The sequence below is a fragment of the Podarcis vaucheri genome, assembly GCF_965113315.1.
Source record: "Podarcis vaucheri genome assembly, chromosome: 5".
Lineage (NCBI taxonomy): Eukaryota > Metazoa > Chordata > Lepidosauria > Squamata > Lacertidae > Podarcis > Podarcis vaucheri.
Genome location: NC_138763.1, coordinates 90,013,592 through 90,037,112, shown reverse-complemented (window position 1 = coordinate 90,037,112; position 23,521 = coordinate 90,013,592). Strand labels below are relative to the sequence as shown.

Below are 23,521 nucleotides of genomic sequence, written 5' to 3'. Positions count from 1 at the left end.
TTACAACTAATCATTTTAGTTCTTTAAAAATAAAACAACCCCCCCCCCTCCATTGACTCACATGATGAGTAATATACATACAAAGTTTGGATCAGTTTTTAAAGTTTTTTCTTGGTTTTTAAGGTTAAGTCAAAAGTGTCTGCATACACACTCATCTTGAAAGCAGCAAAAGGCTGCCTCTTTCTAGATAATCATGTTCTGCAGTTTAACTTTTAAAATCCATTTTTATTTTGTGTGTGTGTGTTTTCCCCTTTCAAGCCAGAATTAGGTTTTTTTACTTTTTCTGGCCGGCTAAACCAAGGGAGGGTAGCCGATGAGTCTCAAACCCTCAGTGAGTTAGGGACTTCACCTGCATGCAAAGACAGGCTCTGGCAGATTAAATGGACAAGAGCAATAGTGGGTCCAACTGTCAAGAAGCCTGATCTTCCCTCCCCCTCCCCTTTTTGTGAAGATTGCCCACTCTGGGATCCTACAGCTGGTTCTCCCCTGGTCTCCTCGCTGGCCCAAGTGGAACTAATTTAGCCAGCTAGCCCTGGTGATCATCCAATGTTTATTGGATGGATTTTCCCCCTAAATTGATTTTTGATTTTATTGTTATTTACACTTTATCCCATATTTTACGCTGTTTTTTGTAGCATCAATGAATTGTTTTGTTAGCTGCTCTGAGCCCAGTTTCCTGAACTGGGAAGGGTGGGGTATAATACCAGGCTAGAGGCACCAGTGGTCTAACTCTTGTATAAAGCAGTTTCCTAGGGTCCTTTCTACTTGGCAAATCCCTTAAATGTGTCTTGGTGAAAACCGAAGACTTAAAAAGAAGCCACATGCCCGCCACACTTAAAAAAGGATCACACAGTGAATAGATTTGGTTCCTTTTGACCCTACAGCAGGCATGGCCAAACTTGGCCCTCCAGCTATTTATATATATATAATTTTTATTGGTTTTGCACACGTTTTCCAAACATAACATCCCATCTTATACAATATAACAAACTTTGACTATCATAGCCTAAGACTTCCGTCAAGCTCGACTAATGGTTTTCTAACTTTCTTTCTGATTTTGCATTTTAATTTAATAGTTATTGCTATAAAATCCAAATCTTAAATAAACTCCTTCTTAGTCCTTTTTCGCAAGAATTCATATAATTCAAAACTTCTTGCAACCCAACAAGCAATGTCAATTGATTGATTATTATTATTATTATTAAGGTGGTGGTTTCTGCGTGTGCTGTAGAGGGAAGTGGGAGGCAGGTGGAACTCATCCACCTGGGAAAGTAGCCCATTTAGAAGAAGGAAATAATTGATCCTAAACCTCTGCTGCCTTGTGGGCTATCGTCAGGAGAAGAAAAGACTAAGGAGTAAGCCCTACACAGATCCAGAGTAGAATACCTAAGATGGTTGGATGGTGCCTTGTACGCCTCCTTCCAGCAACTCCTGCAGCCAGGCTGGTGCCAAACATCTTGCTCTGCTTTCCTTTGGACCACATCATTGAGGCCGAGAAGGGGGTGCTGTCAACTGGGCAGCCCAAGGCCTCCAGACACACTGCCAAGGCTTGCACCCCCGGGAGGTTGCTTCAATGCTGCTAATGCAGTGATTTAACTTCACCCCCCGAGGTTCACGCCATTGTTTCAGATGCCAACAATGAGTCTTGTCAGATTCATACCCCCATTGGCTTGTATGGGTGGGGGGGGGGGCTGTGGCCTCCCATGTGCTGATGGGTTGCCATCGGCCACAAGCAGCAAGGCCGGTTGGTGGGGACGATGGGAGCTGTGGTCTAGCAGCAACTGCGAGGGCCACCGGTTCCTCACCCCTGGGTTAGAAGAAGCAGCTGCAGCCAGGATCTAGCAAAAGGGCTTTGTCTTCCTGCAGCAGGGCTTTCCTCCTCGTCGTCCCCTTGAAAATGGTCAAGGCACAATGACTGGACCGTAGGCAGGATGAGCTATTGGTGGGGCCGGTGTGGGGCCTGAGCTGACTTTAAAACGCTGCTTGTTTGCCGTGCAGAGACGAAGAGGAACTGCGCAAGTCGCTTTCCGAACTGGCAGATCCCAACCCCAAGTCCATCAAGCGGATCAGCAGCTGCAGCAACCCTTTCCTGGATTTCTCGCAGGATCCCAGCATCGCTACATACAAGCACAGCCTCCTTGTGCGCAAGAGCCACGCCGAGCCGGATTGCAAAAAGAGTAAGTCTGAGGAACGGCTAAGGGAGCTGGGCATGTTTAGCCTGGAGAAGAGGAGGTTAAGGGGTGATATGATAGCCATGTTCAAATATATAAAAGGATGTCACATACAGGAGGGAGAAAGGTTGTTTTCTGCTGCTCCAGAGAAGCGGACACGGAGCAATGGATCCAAACTACAAGGAAGAAGATTCCACCTAAACATTAGGAAGAACTTCCTGACAGTAAGAGCTGTTCGACAGTGGAATTTGCTGCCAAGGAGTGTGGTGGAGTCTCCTCCTTTGGAGGTCTTTAAGCAGAGGCTTGACAACCATATGTCAGGAGTGCTCTGATGGTGTTTCCTGCTTGGCAGGGGGTTGGACTCGATGGCCCTTGTGGGCTCTTCCAACTCTATGATTCTATGATATTGGTGGTGTTATGCGGGGCGATGAGGGGGCTCCCTCTTGGCAATGGCACGGGCTGCCCTTGACTGCACATGAGGAAGTGAGCAAGGAGGTGCTGGTCTCTGCTGGGCATCGCTTCCTTTTAGCCCCACACAGGCAGGAGGAAACTTTTAAAATGGCATCGCCTTTGAAGGCAGGCTCCTTGCCCTGTCTTTGGCCCAAGAAACACACCTTGCAAATATTTCAGCTTTGCCAAGGAGTGTGTAAGCAAAAAATTATTATTATTTAGGGAAGTTTTTAATTTTTGATGTTTTGTCATGTTTTTAATATTCTGTTGGGAACCGCCCAGAGTGGCTGGGGAAACCCAGCCAGAAGGGCGGGGTATAAATAATATGTTGTTGTTGTTGTTGTTGTTGTTGTTGTTGTTGTTGTATAAAAGCTTATGCAGAAAGACATCCTCCCCAGTAATTTATTAATTTTTTAAAAACAACCCAAAGGGGCTAGTATGTGATCCGCCACTGATGTTCTCACATGTCCAGAACTGTGTGGTGAAGCATCTATGGCAGCCAGGTCTGCTGCACCTGGAAAAAAAGGATATTGATCACCAGAGTCTTTGTCCGTCTCACATGAGGAAAGACCCGCCCCCCCCTTTTATGTTCATGGAAACTCCCTGTATGACTAACTCCTCTGCCCTTACCCACACAGCATATTGTTTGGATTATCTTTCTTGAGGTGCACCTATTGGGCACCTATTTAAAATCAACCCCCCTCTCTTATTTCAAAACAATTCAAAGGGAGTTGCAATTTTTTTGCAGGAAACAAAAGCCCACCAATTTTTCTAATCGATTCAGATTCTATGGGAGTTTGTTTTAACCAGCAATTGCTGTCGCAAAGAGCAAATGCTGTTCACAAATTCCAGCCAGTCCTTTGTTCTTCCCTGTTCCTTAAAGTGTTTCGTGTAAGCTCTGCAAAGTTACTCTTCCCCTCCTGCCGTCTTGTGGAGTCTCTGCCATTTCTAAAGGGTCTAGGATGGGTTTCTGTACTGTGCTGATGGCGCCACATACAGGCTGCGTCTTAATATCTCCCGCTTCAGCAGTAGAAATCTGGTGAGGAAGAAGTTGCAATTCAAAAACAAAAACAAAAAGCAGTGATGGTATGGTTTAGAACAGGGGGCGGTAAGGTTTACCAGCCATGGGCTGGATCACTCCCCTGGAGATTTTCCTGGCCCGGACTGGCACAGTGTAACGCCAGAAATCGCGTCTGTGCATGCCCAGACGCTGAAAATCGCACCTGCGCAGAAGCAATTTTCAGCGTCTGGACATTCGTAGACATGATTTCCAGTATCTGCGTGTGCACAGACGAATTTCTGGTGCTGCTCGGTGAGTCCCCGCACCGCGCTGGTTTAGGGGGACTCGCCGAGTGAGCAGCTCAGTTCAGGGGTAGCTCATGGGCTGGTAAAACGGTCTTCATGGGCCGCACTCGGCCCATGGGCCACACGTTGCCGATCCCTGGTTTAGAACAACTTATCTAAGGATAAATGGCAATTCATATTTGCCTTAGCTGTGTACTTGGTGTTTATCTTCAGCTTCTTTGAACAGGGCCACATAAGCACTTCTGTCCACAAGCATGTGTACTCAGAAGTAAGCCCCACTGAGTTCAAGTGTCTATAGGATTGCAGGCAAGGGTGGAATCCAAACGACAGTCGCTTGAAGGAGCAGGTCAGCAATGTTCGAGTCGAGCATGACTTTTTCTCAGGAAGGATAGCAGAAGCTGCCGCACATCTCTAGCCTGGGGCAAGGGGGCGGGATGTGGGGATTTTGTTTCTTGCAGGTTGCTGGGTTTTTAATACCATTGCAATTTTGTGCCAGATGTGGCTGGCAGCATGGGACCATGCATAACCTTCAGGGAGGGCACTGGGAAAGTTGCACAGAGCGGTTGGTGGGGGGGGGAAGGTTGTTCTGAAGAGATTGCTGGGGATAAACTAAGCTCATTCTGCCAGGTGACAGCCTATTCCCTTGGGTCTCTTTGTCTGGGCATGGTTTTGAATTAGGGGCAGGGGAGCGGGGCGCAAGGCGAGGACATTCTTCCAGGTTCACAGAGGGCAGTTAGCACTCGGGGAACCGAGTCATTTGCCTGGTGTGACGGTACCTGGCCCATCCCAAAGAATGCATCCACGCTGCGCCCTCCATTTTCCCTGCAAAATCCTTCCTAATCCCAGGCAACTAATGCCTTTTTGATCTGATTAGATGCTGTGCCTGTATGCTTCGTATCTGTTGCCGAGTACAGAATTACCTGGCAGGAGCCACTCGCTGCGCCTGCTTCCTCTAAGTGGAGCTTCAACAGCTTCCTGATGCCTCTGCCCTAGAAAACAGCAGGATGGGACCAGTCCTGTCCTTGCCAGGCCTCCCCCATATAGAATGTGCTCATTCCCAGACCCCCAGAAATTCATGCCTCCGCTGAGCTTGCTCCCCTCCCACCGAGGCCTTTGCCTAGCACTAACTTTTGTAATGACTCTTTTCCCTTTTCCTTGGCAGCCCCAAGAGGGAAGCGGGGGTGGAAGACTTTCCACGCGATCCTGAAGGGCATGATCCTGTATCTACAGAAGGTAACTAAAGCATGATTTCCATTGGCTGGAATAAGGGAGCCAACCAGTTTCCCCCATGGTTTTTGCATGCTTTGTTCTGCTTCCAATAACTCTGTTCATTAAACTGAAATGTTGACTAGGAAAGCTGGGACTGAAGACGAGGAGTGTTGAGATTGGCTGGGCATGGAATTCATTGGGAATCTCCTCTTTCCCCACCAATTCCCTGCTCCCACATCCAAGTTGTTGATTTCAAGCCCCTGCCCTCATTTACGTACATGTGCAATTTCTGACATCTTCCCCAACTCTGCCCATAGCATGAGCTTTCCTACACGGCCAGAGAAATTATATTCTCTTGTCCTCAGGATGTTGTTTAGACCCTTTCTGAACTGAAAGTGAGACTGCACGGAAAGTCCAGCCATGTGTCACGCAGACCAGAGTCAATGTAGAAGATCATCTGCTGTGACAGTCTCTTCGCTTTGCTTTGCATCTGCCTTAGTGCTGTCGAGACGCGTGTCTCTTGCAATATCAGGGGGAAAGAGCTGCGCTTCTGCCCAACTGAAGCGTACTGTCTTGACACCCTTCACTTCACCGGACTGCTTAGGTCCTGCAGGGGTGGCCGGGTCTGGAGGATTAAAAACCGGGACACTAAGCTTGCATGAAACATTCATATTCCTGGCGTGCAAAATTTATGTGGCTACTGCATTCTCGCAGATTCTGCTCTGCAGCAGCTAAAGGTTGCGAAACACTTTGCAGGTTCTGTTATAGTTAGCCTTGCGATAGCCCTGTGTAGTAGGCCTCTCAAGTGTTACGGGTCTTAATCCAAACTGAAACGGCATCATTTCCCATTTTAGAACTCTCGAGGCATCTTGCAACTCTTCTTGCTTTTGTTAACCCAGAAAAATTGAAGGGTGAATCATCCTCCCCAATTTAAGACGAGCCTGAGATAATTGTGATGATTGTGCACATTTCTGCTGTCCCGCGCGCCTGTACATTTGAACTTGGCGCGCGCGCCCAGCCGGCAACCTTCCTCCTGACTGTTTCACTGCTCCTGTCACTGCTTCCCCCTTCGGGGAGGCTAGCTGGACCTGACACCTGGGACTCTTCCCCCCCACTCTGCTCTGGTGGGGAAGCTGGTCCTGATTTCCAGCTGCTGCTTTGGGAGTCCCCGCTGGCCCCCTGTCTTTGGTGTGTCCCCCCTGGGACCCCCCTCGCCCTGACCATCGGCGCCTCCTTCTGGGAATCTTCTGATTCGCTGGAGAAGCTCATGGAATCTCTCGGGTCGCTGTCATACTCCCCTATGCTGCCCTCAGATCCTTCCCCTTCGCTCTCCATCTCCTCTCTCCCCTGTGCCTCTGTCCCTGAGCCCCTGACACATTGTATCTAGCAGCCCTCAATAGCCCTCTCCTCTCCATCCATTTTGAGAGGGACGCAGGTGGTGCTGTGGCTTAAACCACAGAGCTTAGGACTTGCTGATCAGAAGGTCGGCGGTTCGAAAAGGGTAAAGGGGTCAGGGGTCCCTTTACCTTTACTCCATGCATTTATCCGATCCTCTCTTAAAGGCATCCAGGTTGGTGGCCATTGCTGTGGGAGCTGCCACTGGTCCTGCAAGCTAGGGATGATGGGAGTTGTAGTCCAAAAACAGATGGAGTCTCAAGTTTGGGAAATCCTGGTCCTAGTGGAAGCTAAGCAGCAAGTAGCAATGACTACCTAGATTCAGTTTTCGGCAGCCACTTGGCTGTGTGATGGAAGCCTCAGGGAGACGACAAGTAGTAGGGATGGATTCAGATTCAGTCTGCCACAGGAGAGATGTGGCACTGGTGCTAGTCAACGCCAGTGGGCAGAGGAAGGAACAGGAGGCGGTGAAGCTCATGGCTGGCATAGGGTGTTAGAAGAGATGCAACATGATTCAAATTTGGTAGGGGACATTGGGTGGAATGGGACGCTGGGTGAGATATGCCTTTGGCCTCATCTATCGGGACACTTCTTAGTCTCCTGTGAGGATGGCCTTGCAAGAGCAGCCATTTTGGAGAAGCCGTATTTGTATCAAGGAATTATTTTCACTGCAAAACTCATATTGCTGGAAGCTAACCAGGGACAGATGCCCCCACACCCTTGTAATGAGCAGTCCTGGGAAATGCTGGATATCTGTCAGTACTTCCAGAGCTCCATTTGGGCAGTGAGGGACTACTCATTTATTCCTGAACGTTGTTAAGCAGAAACACTTCCTGCTTTAGCTGTCTCCTTGAGCGCTGCTAAAGAAGCAAGGGCCAGCCAGCCAGGGTAGTTGTGGTCTGCACTGCGTGCCTGAATTGGAATGAACTGGACAGCTATAGCAAGACAACTGCATGACTTACGATTTTGCACAGGAATCCCCCTCCCCGAATGTGGATGTTTAATATGTTTGTGGCAGAGTGTTTATGAATTTTGGTTAGGAGAATGGGCAGGGTGGATATCGCAGTACATAATGGGAAGACATAACCCAAGACCAATAATGAATGGGAGGAAAAATGCCACCCAGAGTCTTTCAGAGAGCTCCTCTGCTTTCCAAGCATTTTTACAAAAATGCCCACCTTCTGCCAATTATGACACATCTAAGTAAACATTAAGCTGATGCAAATTTTATATACGTATATATACACACAAAACTCAACTGAAACGTGTAATGGTACATCTGCTGTAGTCCAGTGTCCTGCCTACCAGATCTGAGGTCCCCTTATTTGGGATTTTCTGGTGTGGATGTGCACAAAGTCCCAATCTGCAGTCCTAGAAGCCTCTTGGTACATCACACTCAAACCTAAGATCAGACTCTTGAGATGCGAGGGAGAGGGAGAGCCCCATCCCCTTTTGGCTGGGGTCAGGAGGAGCAAATTCACCCACCCACTGTCTGTCTGCCTGCGTTTCAGGAGGAGTACAAGCCTGGCAAGGCCCTTGCCGAGGAGGAACTGAAGAATGCCATCAGCATCCACCACTCCTTGGCCACCCAAGCATCGGACTACAACAAGAGGCCCAACGTCTTCTACCTCAGAACGGCTGACTGGAGAGTCTTCCTCTTCCAGGCCCAGTAAGTTGATCGTCTTGGGGCCCATGTTGAAAGCTCTGGGCATCCAGACAAGAGGGGAGGGAGAGCGAGAAAGGGAAATGGCTTGCTGGGAAGTTGTCGCTCCCACACTGCCCCCTTTTCTCAGATTCAGCCGCCTCTGTGAGCTTAACCAGAGCAGAACTTGCTTCAGATCTGCTCCAGTTGCCTCTGCTTTAATTTTTTCCTTCCTTAAGTGTCCCAGCCACTTACAATCCCCTTCTCAATTTGGTTGCGTTTCTCCAGAGTCACAGAGTATGCTTTGGTTAGTTCAGCCCTGTCCTAGTCTGGCTCCAAATATAGGCCTGTCCCTTGTTAAGACACATAAATACACACATAACACACACACGAAAGACTTTTTCATTTTTTAATACAAAATCTGGAAGAAGCTGTGGTCCTAGTGCAAGGAAGGAAAGGGAACCTCATCTGTTGACTTTTGCATCTTCCTCCAGGAACACGGAGCAAATGAATTCCTGGATCACACGCATCAATGTGGTGGCAGCCATGTTCTCCGCACCCCCGTTCCCAGCTGCTATTGGGTCTCAGAAGAAGTTTAGCCGCCCGCTGCTGCCCAGCTCCACCACACGGCTCTCTCAGGTAAGCGGAGGACCAGGCCTCTGCCACCGAGAGGAATTGGAGAAAGAAGACGTGGTAGGGTTGCAGGATCAAAGAGGCTTGTGGGCACTTAAAGGCTAACAAAGGATGGAGCAGGAACTGCCATGTTTAGAAAGGAGCTCCTTTGAGGGGCAGGGATGTCATACACAGTCTACATATCTTGGGGGGGGGGGGAGAGACTTCCAGAAGACAGCATAAGAAGGCACCAACTTAAGGGCGGGTGGAAGTCATTGTACATGTTTAGCTCAGTGGGGGGGGGGGATAGGGGTGCTGGAGAAGCCCATGCCAGCAGCTTCTCAGCCTCTCTGAAAAGGGGATGATAATCAAATCAAATTTAAAAGAGCTGCGGTGCAGGGGGATGGAGGGAAAGGAAGTTAGATGGTGAGGCTGGACAGCTGAAGTCAAGGGAACTTCTTTCCTTCCTTTTCCCAGGAGGAGCAAGTAAAGAGTCATGAGGCCAAATTCAAAGCCATGGCAGCAGAGCTGCTTGAGCACCGCTCCTCCCTGCCGGAGAAGAAGGTCAAGGGCAAGGAGTACGAAGAGTTGAAGCAAAAGGAGGAGTACCTGATATTCGAGGTCAGTAAGGGAGCGGGCGGGGTGCCCCCCGAATTTGCCACAGCCTGGTGGTAGAAGTTCTCACAAGGGAAGTGCCACCTTTACAGCCAAATCAGTCCTATACTGGGGCTGCTCGCCAGAGAGAGGTGAACTTTGCAAGCCCTTCCTGGATCAGACCAAAGCCCACGGCAGGAAAGAAATGTCCCAAGGCAGCTGACACTGCCAGGCAGAGCAGGGTGGAAGCCCAACGTAGCGTTACGTGAACATTTCATCGACACAGGGGCTTCTGTTTGGGAAAGGAAACTTTCTCCCCTCCCTGCATCCCCCCTCCCCAGCCTTCTGGAGCAGATTTGGGGAGAGCATAGGGGGCAAAGACCCATTGCACAAGCAGAAATCCTTGCGCTGACATGATGGGTTATAGTTTAATCCTGCTCGCAATTCCTCTGTAGTTGGAGGTGCATTCAGCAGCTGCTGAGACACCTGTAGCCCATTGTTCGAAACAAGCCAGGCATATTTTGCTACTGGTGCAGGTTGAATTACGACTACATGGAGATTTCTGGGCCCGTGGCCAGTTTTAAAACCTCTGCCTTAGTCCATACCATGTTTCTCCTTGCATAACTGGGACAAGCAAATTGTTGTACGAGCAAGCTACAGTCAAGCAATGTAGTTGAGATCATAAAATCATATTGTTGGAAGGGACCACAATACTTACCTATTCCAACCCCCTGGCAAATAGACACTCCGCTGTTGCAACTGCTTAAGGTGCCATATAGAGCTTAGCTTATATAGCTGAGTTTCTAACACTGCCATAGCCTGCCCCGTATCTGTCTAATCACACTATTTAAAAACATTTTACAGTGGTGCCTCGCAAGACGAAATTAATTCGTTCCGCAAGTCTCTTCGTCTTGCGGTTTTTTCGTCTTGCGATGCACGGTTTCCCATAGGAATGCATTGAAAATCAATTAATGCGTTCCTAGGGAAACCGCCTTCAGACCAGGTCCTCTTCTGAAGGCTGGGGGGGGGGACAAGGGCTTTTCTTCCCACCCCCAGCATTTTAAAAAACCCTGGGACAGCGGAGGACTTCTCCGCTGTCCGGGGCGATCTTAAAATGCTGGCGGGCAGCATTTTAAAAAACCCTGGGACAGCGGAGGACTTCTCCGCTGTCCGGGGCGATTTAAAAGCCCCTGGGAAGGCAGGCAGGGGGGACAAAGACTTTCGCCCCCTGCCCGCCTTCAGAAGGTGTCCCCGCCCCACTTCGGAACAGCTTTCCGAAGTGGGGCGGCTGGGGCACGTGTCCCCGCCCCCCCCTCCCCACTTCGGAACAGCTTTCCGAAGTGGGGCGGCTGGGGCAGGCGTCCCCGCCCCCCCTCCGCACTTCGGAACAGCTTTCCGAAGTGGGGCGGCTGGGGCAGGCGTCCCCGCCCCCCCTCCCCACTTCGGAACAGCTTTTCGAAGTGGGGCGGCTGGGGCAGGCGTCCCCGCCCCCCCACTTCGGAACAGCTTTCCGAAGTGGGGCGGCTGGGGCAGGTGTCCCCGCCCCCCCTTCGGAACAGCGTTTTAAAATGCTGGGGGTCGGGAGCGAAGCGCTGCCGACCCCCAGCATTTTAAAACCTTCCCGGGACACGGGGAGGTTTTAAAATGCTGGGGGTCGGCAGCGCTTCGCTGCCGACCCCCAGCATTTTAAAATCTCCCCAGGACAGAGACTTCTCTGCTGTCCCTTGGAGATTTTAAAATGCTGGGGGTCGGCAGCGAACGCTTCGCTCCCGCCCGCCAGCATTTTAAGATCGCCCGGGGCAGGCGGGGGGAAGGCAAGCGGGGGGAGCAAAGACTTTTGCCCCCCGCCAGCCTTCAGAAGAGGTCCTCTTCTGAAGGCCGGCTGTGGGCAAAAGTCTTTGCTCCCGACCGCCAGCATTTCCCTATGGGCTTTCGTCTTGCGATGCAAGCCCATAGGGAAATTCGTCTTGCGAAGCGCCTCCAAAACAGAAAACCCTTCCGTCTTGCGAGGCATTCGTCTTGCGGGGTACCACTGTAATGTGTTTTGGCTGCAATATCTCTCTGTTGACTACCCCATTGGATTTCTTAGGGTAATTATGTCTTGTGTGTAACACACCCTTGATTCTCCCAAACCAGCAGTCTGTCCCTTTTTTGAGGTGCGTGCGTTTCAGGATTGTGAATTTTTATCACTCCCCAACTTTTTTCTAAACCTTCACATAGTAGTCTTTCTTCCATGTAAACTTACTAGCCCCAAATGTTTAGGCCTTTCTTGTAGGAAAGATGCTCAGACTCCTTTGATCTGTGCCTTCCCCTGCTCTACAATATCCTTTTTGAAATGGGGGTGGGTGCGTGGGATAAGAACCCCACACAGTATTTCAAAGGATGGGCAGGGTTCAAATCCTCAGTCAGTGCCTCTCAGGGTTATTGTTGAGGGCAGAGAGCCATGCAAGCCAGCTTCTCCCCCCTGGAGCAGAAGTGGGGTCTGAATAAACAGGATCAATAAGGGGTGTGATGTGCAAAGGGGCTCCCCCCAAACCAGGTGCCTCTCACGCCTCTCTTCCCTGCAGAAAACGCGCTACGGGATCTATGCTACCCTGATGCGGGCCAAGCTGAAGACAGGCTCCGAGGACCTCACGGTGCTAGAGGCCGCCCTGTTTGAAACAGCAGCCGGCGCAGAGAACAGTGTCAAAAAGTCGCAGTCCATCCCTTCCCTGAGCCAGGAGCCAGTCGGCGGGGGACCCAGGATCAAGCGCAGTAGCCGACAAGCTGCCAGCGGCCTGCAGAAGTCCTAGAAGGGTCAGGGGCCTGCCAGGAGGGGGCCGTGCCCGTCCTACAAACCTGCATGATTTCGTTCTCGGTGGCCGGGAGCCGCACCACATAAGGCCCGAGGCCTCTTCTTCGCTGCGGGACAGAGCCTGTTATCCGGGAGGAGGGGCGACCACAGTTCCAGCGTGCGCAGCCTTCCTGGTCTCGTGCGTGAGTGAAGCGACCAAAAACCCTCGTGCGACAAAAACCACAGGGCTGTTTTCCAACCCACACGCAGCAGCAAGAACCTTCTTTTCTCCTTACCCCCTGCGCCACCCCCATTTCTTGCAAAAGTGAGAAGGGGTGGAAAGGGCTGAATCCTGGCTGCCTCCACACTGCAACTCCGCCCCCCCCACTTTTCCTTGCCCGTTTCTTACCGTTTTTGTGATAATATTTTACATTTTTTTAGTACCCGGCAACACTGAATCACACTGGCGACAGATAGACACTTGCTTCGTTTAAGCAGGGACCGTTTGGCCCAGAGCTCGGGGTGGAAAGGGCCCCGATCCCTCCCGCAGACACGACGCTTGCACTGGCTGCCTACAGGAGCACAAGCAACTCCTGCACGGATGCCCAATTCATTCTTCTTCACCACCAGCAGCTGTCCACCAGCATACGCTGGGCCTCGAGTCCCCCTGATACTTGTTCGGGGCTTGGGGGGGTTGCCCTTTGGCTTCAAGGGACCAGCACTTAACAGGGTAACCAGGGACAACGGATGCCTCCCGGGTGGCAGCCTGACAAAGCCATAGTAGGGGTGGGGGGCACCCCCCAAGAGCACACCCCCTCTAATCCCTCCTCCTCCCCCCTATGGAGATCACTGTGGATGATGAGCATGCTGACCTCTTTTTCAGCCTAGTTGATGTGGGGCTTAAACAATGCAGGGGCCAGAACTGAGTGGCCCATAGTCCAAGCCAGAATACATATAGATTAATCTCACAAAGGGTGGGTGGAGGGTTCTGAAATTGCCAGGAGCATTTCCACCCCTCAACCAGTGTTTTCTCCAACTTGGGTCCCCGCCTGTTGCTGGAGATGATGGGAGTTGTATTCCAGCAACAGCCAGGGACGCAAGTTTAAGAAAACACAGCACCCCCCCTGGCTGCACACAGCCGGCCTGCTCCTTCTCACTTCAAAGGGCTTTAAGGCTGTGGCTCCAATACTTGCTTAAAACAGCAGGAGATGGGTTAAAGAAAGCCCCAGGTGACAGTCGGGCGGGGGGGGGGGGAATGGGACAAAAGCAAATGGGAAATTCTGCAGACGTAAAGAAGGGCAAAGTGGGGGGGGGGAGCAAGGGACTGGCTGGCTGTTTCCAGCACTGACTCTCTGAATGTGTCAATTTTTTATTCTGCTCTTGAATTGACTGTAAAAAAACAAACCTAAAGAGCTCTGTACAGTTTCTTCCTTTAATTACCTAAGTAAAACTTATTCAAGCACCTTCATTGACCTGCTTCTCCCTGAGCCAAAAGCATCTTAACACTGCTGTCCTAAACCAACTACAACAGCTGCTCCTACCCAACTGAAAAAAGATAGCCAGAGGGGGCCACTGCCATGGCAGAAGAGTAGCCATTTGGGTTACATAAGGAGCAGGAAGCTGCCTGACCCTTGTGGAAAGTAGGGACCCCACAGCTCTCATTGGGATGCCCAACTGCCACCATCCCTGACCATTTGGCCATACTGCCTACCATGGCTGAGGAGCAAAGGTCAAGCAGCTACTGGGTAACTAGTTACTTGGAGCAAGGCCATGGCCACAGGGAACAAGGCACACCACTATTCAGACACGTGAAATACTGTAGGGGGCTGGAGAAAGCTAAACAGAAGAAGTAAAGACGCATGGTTGCTATGTATACGCATACAAACAAAATGGACATACCTGGGGGGGGGGGCTGAAGAAAGACACCATGAAGGGCTGAGCTGGAGGGGGGAAAGGATCAGATGTACCATGTGACAACAACAGTAGGGTTAAGGAAGGAAACAGACAAAACCAGGCAGCTATCGGGTGGAAGAGAATTCTACAAAGCTAATACCAGCACAGTGAAATACGGTTTGGGGCCTAAGAGCCCCCCAGCTAATTTGGGGCAGTTCCCTCTCTCTCCATCTGCTGCCATTCTCCAAGAAACACAGCCCAAAAGGAGGGAAATGGCTTTGACGGCCGCCTCCCAACTTGTGAGACTCCCTGGATGCTACCCAGAGTTTATCAGGGTTAGAGACTGGAGAATGAAAAGAATCAGACAGGAACTAGAGCAAAGTCTATACCGAGTTCACAATAAAGCAGCAAGCAAAAATGGAGGTGTGTCTGGAACAGCAGGATAAAAGGAGAAGCTGAAGAGTAGAGCAACAGCAGTAAGAGAACACAATGAAAGAAAGTAAAGACAGTGAAGAGAACACTGCAGCATTTGTGCAGGTTACAGCAAGTTCTGAAAACTTGGGAGGAGGGGTAGAGAATGGCGCTTCCAATTTTTACCCTGATGATTTGTAAAAGCAGTTTGAAAGGCTTATTGTATTCTGCATGGAATACAGGGCAATGTGGAAGAGGAGAGGTACTTGGAAAGGGCCAGATCATTCAACTAGCCCTTTTCTGGTAGTGAATCTTTCCTAACATTAATAGGCAAGGCTGGCAGAAAAGTGGCACGTATATAAACCACTCTGCTAAGGAAGAAAGGCTGGCTTCTGAGCATCATCCCTGGAAGAGAGAACTCTGCTCTTGGGATACCAGAAGCCGCAGCAACACACCAATCCAGATTCTTACTGCCCAACAGCCACTTGTCTGTCACTTGCTGGGGCCCTGACTAAGCTCTCCTCCTCAAGAACCATCTGCAGCCAAGACAAAACCTTGGAGCAGAAACTGTGGTCAAGAGGGAAATAAAGCTCAACCACAAACCTGGGTTCAAACAGCACACTAAAACCTTGGCTAAACTGCCATGCTGCGCTAAGCTAAAATGGACCGAGGAGGCAAACAGCTCCACTCTCCTCTGAAACCAGCATGCTCACAATGGTTTGACTCAATGGTCTTACATATAAACACAGCCTGTGATAAGCTAACAGAACATTTTCTTAACAGCCTAAAACAGCATTCACTAACCTTATGCTCTCTAGATTCTTTTGGACCACACTGGGGTTGATTGGAGAGGTTGTCCAAAATGTCTGGAAGACACCTGGAAGGCAAAGGGTCTAGAAAATTGCATTAATCAGCATAGAATCGTAAAGTTGGAAGGGACCCAAGGGTCATCTAGTCCAACCCTCTGCAAATTGCAGGAGTCTCAGCTAAAGCATCAATGATGAATGTACTTTTGATGCAGACATAATCACCCTGGGATTTTTATTTAAAAAAATTATCCGCAAAGCACAAGTCTATTCTCTATGACAGAAGTCTTTTGAAAACTACAAAGGCTTAGAAATTGGAGTGCGGTTGTGGCAGAACTTGTCAGTCATCCACTCAATACTTTCGTCCTCTGATGCGCCGGTTTCCTTCTATCCAAAGGGCCAAGTTCTCCTGAAAAGGCCTCTTTGCTGTGCACATGCAAATTTGCATCATTTATTCCCTTCACAGAACTGGGAGGGGGGGGATTCTGAGCCAAGGTTGGAATTTTCAGCTCAGAAGACCCCCCCCCCAACAAACCAGCATGGATTCCTAACTGCAAATCTTTACATCAAAGTTTTAGCTACTCAACATTGCAAGAGCTCTCCCCGCTCACACACCTCTGACTAGGAAGCACAACTGTCAGCAGCTACCAACGGCCAGAACATCCTTCTTGCTTCGCTTGTCGAAACTGCTTACTGACATTGAATGGCATTCTTTGTCACTTGAAAACAATGTGCAGATTGGGCACCTGCTGATAGGCAATTGTTAAAATTGCATGTTAGCAAATTTTCCAAGATGAGCCATTATGTAAGGGTTTGCTCAAATCCAAATTAGATCGTAGGACTAAGCAACAAATTTGTTCACAAGGTTCTGAAAGGGCTGTTACCCTGCTTCACATGGCACGAGGGTTGTGCCAAACGTAGGGTTTCTTTTGTCCGAATGCATTTTGGGGATTCTGCCCCAAATTACCAAACCACAGGTGAAAATTCAGTTCTGCAGAGCCATTAATTCCCAAGGAGAAGGCAGGCACCTGAATCACTAGGACTATAAAAAGGCACTAAAAGGGGACCAATTTGTGGGGCAGTCCAGGAGCTCAGGAGTAAACAGCATCCATTGTCCAACGAAACCTAACCCATCACAGGTGACGTGGCTGATGCCGGGGAGCAAGGTTGTCTCAGGAAGAGCAGAAGACCCAAAGTCCTGATCAGGCTTGGAATCAGAATTTGATAAAAGGCACCAGGACAAAACAACTGCTTATCTCCCACATTTGGTGAAGGTCTGGTGAATGCAAGGCAGGCTCAGCTAACTGCAACAGTCCTTCCTACATTGTGCAGACCAGCCGTGAAAATCAGAGCTGCGCCGAGCTCTGCAGGGCCTTCCCAGCTCCTGATGCCCGAGTCCTGGGTCCGAGAGGCCCATGTCCGAAATCACCCTTCCCCCAGCGAGGCTCCGGCTTCTCTCGTATCAGTGCACTTGCTCCTGCTGGCTGTGAGGCAAGAGAGGTGGGACTTCCAGCGAGGAGGCTGGTGGAAGCTTCCCAGGCAGGGCTGCTGGCTCCTCTTCCACGGACTGGCTCCCATAGGCGCTATCTTCCTTCAGCTCTGAGAGAGGCAGACAGAGATAGCCGTCAGCAAGTTATCCGATGTAGTCTTCCTGTCCCTGCAACCCCAGCTCTAACGTTCCGTATCTGTACCTGTACTCTGTAGCTTGATGAACGTCTCTGGTCTCTGCAGTAGCTTCACTCCCTCCGTCAGTCCCATGGAGTCAAGCGCTTCTAGCAGACCCTTGAGGCTGCCGCCAGCAAGCTGGGGGGGAAGAGAGAGAAACATAGAGGGTTCAGAGGGGACCTGCTAGGAATCAGTGACAGAGGAGAGGGGGAGGGCAAGGGACAGAGGAGGATCTACTAACCTCGTAGCTCAGAAGAAGTCTTCTGCTGGGCGACTCTGCCCCTCTATAGGTCTCCACCAGGCTGCAGAGGCCCAGTCTCTTGGCTAGCTCTGCCCAGTCTGCCCCTTGGCAGTCATGGTTCAGAAGCTTCTCTAGACTCTGGAGGGTGTCGCTATTCAGAGACAGGACGCTTCCTGGAGAAATCAGAGACAGAGGATGACAGGCGATTGCTTCTCTGCACAAAGGTGCCTGTCTCTGCCCCAAAAGCCATTGCCTCCTCCCCACACCCGACCAGGAAAGCAGCACCTACGGCCCCCGCTAAAGAAGAATAGATAAAGCAATGAAATAGGTTGAATCAGCAAAGCTAACAGCTAAAATAAGAGAACTTAGTGACATTTGTTTTTCTTGAAGAATGAAAGCCCTTTTCAGATTATTTGAAGAAAGACTACAAAATGAATCTGTGAGCAGGTTTTGAACTGTGAGCGACATAACAATTAAAGATTATTGTGTTATGACTATGTTAAATAAGAGAGGAGGACAGGGTTCAGCAAGGGGGGGGGATAAGAAAAACGTCACGGAAAATGGGATGGGAAGTCAGTAACATATTTTAATATGTATTGGAATTTTATATACATCGATGGCCAAAGCCCCCTAGTCCAAATGTGAAATGATGCACAGGGGTTATTTCTCAGCGGGACCCCAAGCAGAAAAAAAGCATTCACTCACCTTGCCTGGAAGCAGGAGTCTCAGCAGACTGTTCCCTTTCTGGGTTCTGCAGCAATGCTTGCTGCAATATCTCCCGCACCTGGAAGGAAAGAAGCCTTGGTTACTTCTAACTGTCCCCTAAGCAGGTTATATCAGGAGAGATAAAAAAGAGTTTCTTCTACTGAGTGCATGGGGATGGGGTCCGTCCCATCACAAAACATGGGGTGCAAAGGGGTACACAGAGAGCTACAAATAGCTATGATCAGAGGTGGGCGATGATCCAAACTGCCTTAGTTGCAGGACGCTCTATAATCCAGAGGTGGACAATGTAGCTCACAACACCTGGAAGGGCAACACAACAAGCCTCAGCCAACAGCCAGGAACGATGGGAGCTGCAGTCCAGAAGAGGCTGGTCCAGAACAGGGTTTCCCAACCTTGGGTCCTCAGCTGCTGTTGGGACTACAACTCCCATCATCCCTGGCCACTGGTACTGCTAGATGGGGATGATGTGAGTTGTAGTCCAACAACTGCTGGAAGAAGAAGAGGAGTTTGGATTTGATCACCACTCTAGTGGCTTTATCACTACTCTAAGGAGTCTCAAAGCAGCTAACATTCTCCTTTCCCTTCCTCCCCCACAACAAACACTCTGTGAGATGAGTGAGGCTGAGAGACTTCAGAGAAGTGGGACTGGCCCAAGGTCACCCAGCAGCTGCATGTGGAGGAGCGGGGAATCGAACCAGGTTCACCAGATTACGAGTCTACCGCTCTTAACCACTACACCACCTTGGCTCTCAGCTGGAGACCCAAGTTTGGGAAAGTCTCGTCTAGAACATTGCATACGTTACAACTAGGAATGGATCTACTGCAGCAAGGGTCCAATCTGACCCCCCCCCAAACGTTACATACCTTCTGGCTTGAAGTCAAGTCCAATGGTGTGTGCCCCCGCCCCTGCTTGTCAGGCCATTTGCTCTTCAGCTCAGCCACGCTGCCTGCACCCGGCTCCACCAGGCCCTCTCCCAGCTCCATGACCCATTCCTCCTCCTCTTCCTGTTCCAACTCCACGTCGCTGCCTGGGTTAGACGAGGGGGCCGAGATGGGCTCGTCGTTCTCACACAGGACATCTGCCCCTGGGGAGTTCAACAGGGAGTTCAGCTGGCATAATGCTTCAAACAGGGCAAAGTATATCAGGGGGTTTATCGGGCAGCTCCCTTTGTGACTGATCTGCACCTTGTTCTGGAATTTTAGGGCCAGATTCAACAAACCCTTTCTGCTACTGGAAGCCAGTGCAAGGACTCCCCACCAGTGCAACAGGCTTTCCCCCATCTCTTTCCCCAAATCCACTGGAGGTACAGGAACGCCCCCAGAACAGCGCATGCGTAGGGGATGAGAGATTGTCCCATTAGCCCAAGCCTTTCTGCTTGTCAGTGCTGAATTCCAATCTTTCTCTGGACCAGTTTGTTGCCCACCCTCTCCTTCCCCCAAACTTTTAAAAGTCTGGGATATTTATTCAATGTCATCTTCCATTTGAAATCAACTACATAGCTTATTCTCCCCCACCCCAGTCCAACTAATGCAACATTTGTTGTCTAGACTGCACCCAAAAATAAGTGGACATGACAAAGAGAGAGAGACCTTATAACTGAGCAACTGAGAACAGAGTCCTCTCCTGAGGAATGGAATGGGTCCCAAGATCCCCACCTCCCATCCCAGTAAGAACTGCTCCCTCTTGAGTGAGTAACGTTCTGGGTGCAGATGACCCAGGTCATCTGCTGGATGGACCCTCAAGTGTTTGCTTTTTTGGGAAGAATTTAATACAAACGGATATGCAAAGCAAGAGGAGGGTTATTTGCTGTTAAGTAACTATGAGGTCTAAACCACAGAGCCTAGGGCTTCCCGACCAGAAGGTTGGCGGTTCGAATCCCCACGACGGGGTGAGCTCCCGTTGCTCGGTCCCTGCTCCTGCCAACCTAGCAGTTCAAAAGCACGTCAAGTGCAAGTAGATAAATAGGTACCACTCCGGTGGGAAGGTAAACGGCATTTCTGTGCGCTGCTCTGGTTCGCCAGAAGCGGCTTAGTCATGCTGGTCACATGACCCTGAAGCTGTCTGCAGACAAATGCAAGCTCCCCCGGCCTATACAGTGAGATGAGAACTGCAACCCCTGAGTTGTCCGCAACTGGACTCAATGGATCAGGGGTACCTTTACCTTTAACTATGAGTGGAAATAAGTGTCTGGCATCAAGTGGAAATAAATACCTAGTAGGAAGTCAGATGACTTTTGGTCAATGCAAAGTTTCAGCTCTTCTTAATCCAGAAGGGTGAGAATAGAAAGTGGGCAGCCCCCCCCAGCTCCTAGAGGAATCCTTGAGCCCTACTGATTCCCAGGGATTTACCTGCTTTGATCAGCATCCTGGTAAGGATGGGGGAGCCCATGCCTGCTGCCAGGTGAAGAGGTGTATTGCCGGCCGACGTCTGGGCATTCACATCAGCTCCCAGCTGGACAGAGAAAGGGCACAGGATTAAAGGCTGGCAAGCGCTCTCAGAACAGAGCCAGCCCTTCCCACATACGTGAAGGAGGATGGGGAAGCCATTACTGCACACAGCCAAACCCCGCATACCTTCTTCAACAGGTACGTCGCCAGGTTAAGGTTCTCCATCTCCACAGCAAGATGCAAAGGGCTCCGGCCGCTCTGCCGCTCGGCTGCGTTCACATCCGCTCCCTTCTCGACAAGCAGCTCGATGCAGGCCGGGTTCTTGCACTTCACGGCAAGGTGCACAGGGAAAAGGCCTAACAAAGGAGCAAAGGTTGGTGGGAACGAAGCACCAAAAAGCTGCTTTTGAGGACGGCTGGGGAAACCCCTCTAGGGACAGCACTAAGGCTGTGCAATAAAATCGCTTTATCCTTGAATTTGAATACCGGTATTGAAATAAGTGTTTCAACTAGGCAATATACACCGTGAACAAAAGGTGGAGACTTAACAGTTTCCCAGGGGGTAGCTCAATACTTTGCAGATAATTTGCAAGCACTGATGTCTCCAGCTTTGTTAAGCTCTCTCCTTCCTCCCTCCTAACCAGTAAGAAAGAAGATAAGCCCTCACACAAACCAGCAAACTCTTTTAGCTTCCAGTTATCTTTCCACTTAGAGCTCAGCTAATTATGCAGAGCCTGCTAACAATTCAGGAGCAACCCCAAGAGGCAAAGTAAACAAAGAACTGGAAAGCACTTTTTTCTTCCCTCGCCAGTGAAAAAAAGAGGGGGGGAGAGTATTTTCAGGTGGTGATTATGTTGTTGGTTCCCCCTAAATAGCTAACCTCCATATTAAAAAGGGTGTTTTTTTAATTTAAATGAGACTATATTTTTGCTTAAGGGACGCGGGTGGCGCTGTGGGTTAAACCACAGAGCCTAGGACTTGCTGATCAGAAGGTTGGTGGTTCGAATCCCCGCGACGGGGTGAGCTCCCATTGCTCGGTCCCTGCTCCTGCCAACCTAGCAGTTCGAAAGCACGTCAAAGTGCAAGTAGATAAATAGGTACCACTCCGGCGGGAAGGTAAACGGTGTTTCCATGCGCTGCTCTGGTTTGCCAGAAGCAGCTTAGTCGTGCTGGCCACATGACCTGGAAGCTGTACGCCGGCTCCCTCAGCCAATAAAGCGAGATGAGCGCCGCAACCCCAGAGTCGGCCACAACTGGACCTAATGGTCAGGTGTCCCATTACCTTTAGGGACGCGGGTGGCGCTATGGGTTAAACCACAGAGCCTAGGACTTGCTGGTAAGGTCGGCGGTTCAAATCCCAGTGACAGAGTGAGCTCCCGTTGCTCACTCCCTGCTCCTGCCAACCTAGCAGTCGAAAGCACATCAAAGTGCAAGTAGATAAATAGGTATCGCTCCAGCGGGAAGGCAAACGGCATTTCCGTGTGCTGCTCTGGTTCACCAGAAGCAGCTTAGTCATGCTGGCCACATGACCTGGAAGCTGCATGCCGGCTCCCTCGGCCAATAAAGCGAGATGAGCGCCGCAACCCCAGAGTCGTCCACGACTGGACCTAATGGTCAGGGGTCCCTTTACCTTTACCGTTATCTTTTTGCTTGCATGCTTGCTTGTCCTGCCTCCCTCCCTTTGATAAAAAAAGAGAAATTGGTGGGATGGGGGAGTCCTTCTGTGTCAGGGGGAAATGGAGGGGAGAAGATTTAGCTGCCTGCCTAATGCTGCAATGGGAGGTTGGGTACTATGTAAGAATGACGGGGAGGCTGTTTTTCAGCAAACAGTGAAAGCAAATGTGTGTCTACTCACAAACAAGCCCTTCTGAATTCAATGGGGCTTACTCCCAGGAAAGTAGAAGAAGAAAGTTTAGTTGAACTTATGCATGCACAGATTCCACTTAGACCTCTGGGTGGGGAAGCAGATGCAACTTGACTAGTAAATCACTTGAAAATATATTAAATGTAATATATAGAGGTTTACTTAATATTTTTATTTGATCTACTACTTTACATTTTAAGGCCCTCCACTGCCACAGGGAGCCTCGTCAAGGCCCTCCGCCGCTATGGGGAGGTACGGCAGGACTCTCTGTCCCCACAGGGAGGCCCAGCAAGGCCCTCCGCCACTGCAGATATATACCATATTTTTTGCTCTGTAAGACTCACTTTTTCCCTCCCTAAAAAGTAAGGGGAAATGTGTCTGGGATTCAGAGTATTTTTTTTCTTGTTTTCCTCCTCCAAAAACTAGGTGCGTCTTATGGTCTGGTTCGTCTTATAGAGCGAAAAATACGGTATATCAAAATATCATGATATTTAGCTGGTGATATATTGTGATGTTGAAAGCCAGATATCACCCATCCCTAGACAGCACACCTCCTGCAGATTATGCACTGCCTTCCGCTCTTGTTTCGAGCTGCTCATAGACATTCACTCTGAAACCAGCCAGCCAGCTGTCGCCTGCCTGAGCCTCCAAAACTATCCTGTCGCTTACCATAATAATTAGGTGTTTCCAGGAGCTGGAGGGTGTGGGAGCCGAGGTGACAGAGGAGGGTCTTCAGCATCTCCTCATCCCCCAGCTGCAGCGCCAGGTGCACTACGGAGTTGCCATAGCGATCCAGCAGAGTCGGGTCCGCGCCGGCCTGCAGCAAGAACCCAGCCACCCTGGGCTGGCGGGTGATCACCGCCAGATGCAAAGGTGTCTGCGGAGAAAATGGGGAGACGGGTCTAATTCTAGCAAAAGAACGGGGCAAAGAATCAAGGTGTTTGTCCTAAGTGCAGAGGCCAGATAAACCTCCTTCGCCCCTTCCCATCTAAGCAACGTTCTGGGGTGGCCACTTTCTCTCCACTCCCACCTAAGTAACCGAGGAGAAGGAGGCACTTCCTTGTACAAGACTCAATCATCTACCTGCGCAAGCAACAATCAGACAGGCATACTCTATGTGGATTCACACCTGGTTCAAGGAAACTAGGACCACTCCTCGCTGCTGCCCTTAAACTAAGCAGGGGAGTCCGACACAGTGCCTCCACCCAGACGTTCCTGGACTTCAACTCCTGCCAGAATGGCGGCCCATGGAGAGGAATGGAAGTAGTTGCAGCCCAGCAATAGCTGGAGGCGCCATATTGGCCAGCGCCAAAGTGAACAGGAAGTTGACAAAGAATCCCAGCAGACAAAGGAAAAGTTGGGACCTCATTTTCTTAA

At 50.2% G+C, this 23,521-nt stretch overlaps 2 protein-coding genes and 1 long non-coding RNA gene across 6 annotated transcripts in view; 1 reads left to right on the top strand and 2 right to left on the bottom strand.

Moving 5' to 3' along the window:
* PSD (pleckstrin and Sec7 domain containing) overlaps positions 1–12,627 on the top strand; it is a gene marked incomplete at its 5' end in the record, with an annotated part of 91,979 nt that extends 79,352 nt beyond the window's left edge. For all 3 annotated transcript variants that reach the window (XM_082223565.1, XM_082223564.1, XM_082223566.1), the window contains 6 exons: positions 1,999–2,177; positions 5,089–5,159; positions 8,042–8,199; positions 8,667–8,811; positions 9,262–9,405; positions 11,946–12,627. In XM_082223565.1, coding sequence (XP_082079691.1) covers positions 1,999–2,177; positions 5,089–5,159; positions 8,042–8,199; positions 8,667–8,811; positions 9,262–9,405; positions 11,946–12,170 — 922 coding nt within the window. In that variant the 3' untranslated portion in view covers positions 12,171–12,627. The remainder of the gene's footprint in view (positions 1–1,998; positions 2,178–5,088; positions 5,160–8,041; positions 8,200–8,666; positions 8,812–9,261; positions 9,406–11,945) is intronic.
* LOC309532890 lies at positions 9,788–11,937 on the bottom strand. Its single transcript, XR_014220053.1, has 2 exons — positions 11,409–11,937; positions 9,788–10,212 (listed from the first exon to the last, which is right to left on the bottom strand). It is a non-coding gene; the product is annotated as an uncharacterized lncRNA (long non-coding RNA).
* A 2,852-nt stretch (positions 12,628–15,479) lies between the features above and the next one.
* Positions 15,480–23,521, bottom strand: part of NFKB2 (nuclear factor kappa B subunit 2) — an 83,514-nt gene continuing 75,472 nt past the window's right edge. For both annotated transcript variants that reach the window (XM_082223572.1, XM_082223571.1), the window contains 8 exons: positions 22,814–23,021; positions 20,468–20,637; positions 20,243–20,345; positions 18,758–18,978; positions 17,873–17,951; positions 17,168–17,340; positions 16,953–17,064; positions 15,480–16,860 (listed from right to left, as the gene is read on the bottom strand). In XM_082223572.1, the coding sequence (XP_082079698.1) occupies positions 16,724–16,860; positions 16,953–17,064; positions 17,168–17,340; positions 17,873–17,951; positions 18,758–18,978; positions 20,243–20,345; positions 20,468–20,637; positions 22,814–23,021 (1,203 nt within the window). In that variant the 3' untranslated portion in view covers positions 15,480–16,723. The remainder of the gene's footprint in view (positions 16,861–16,952; positions 17,065–17,167; positions 17,341–17,872; positions 17,952–18,757; positions 18,979–20,242; positions 20,346–20,467; positions 20,638–22,813; positions 23,022–23,521) is intronic.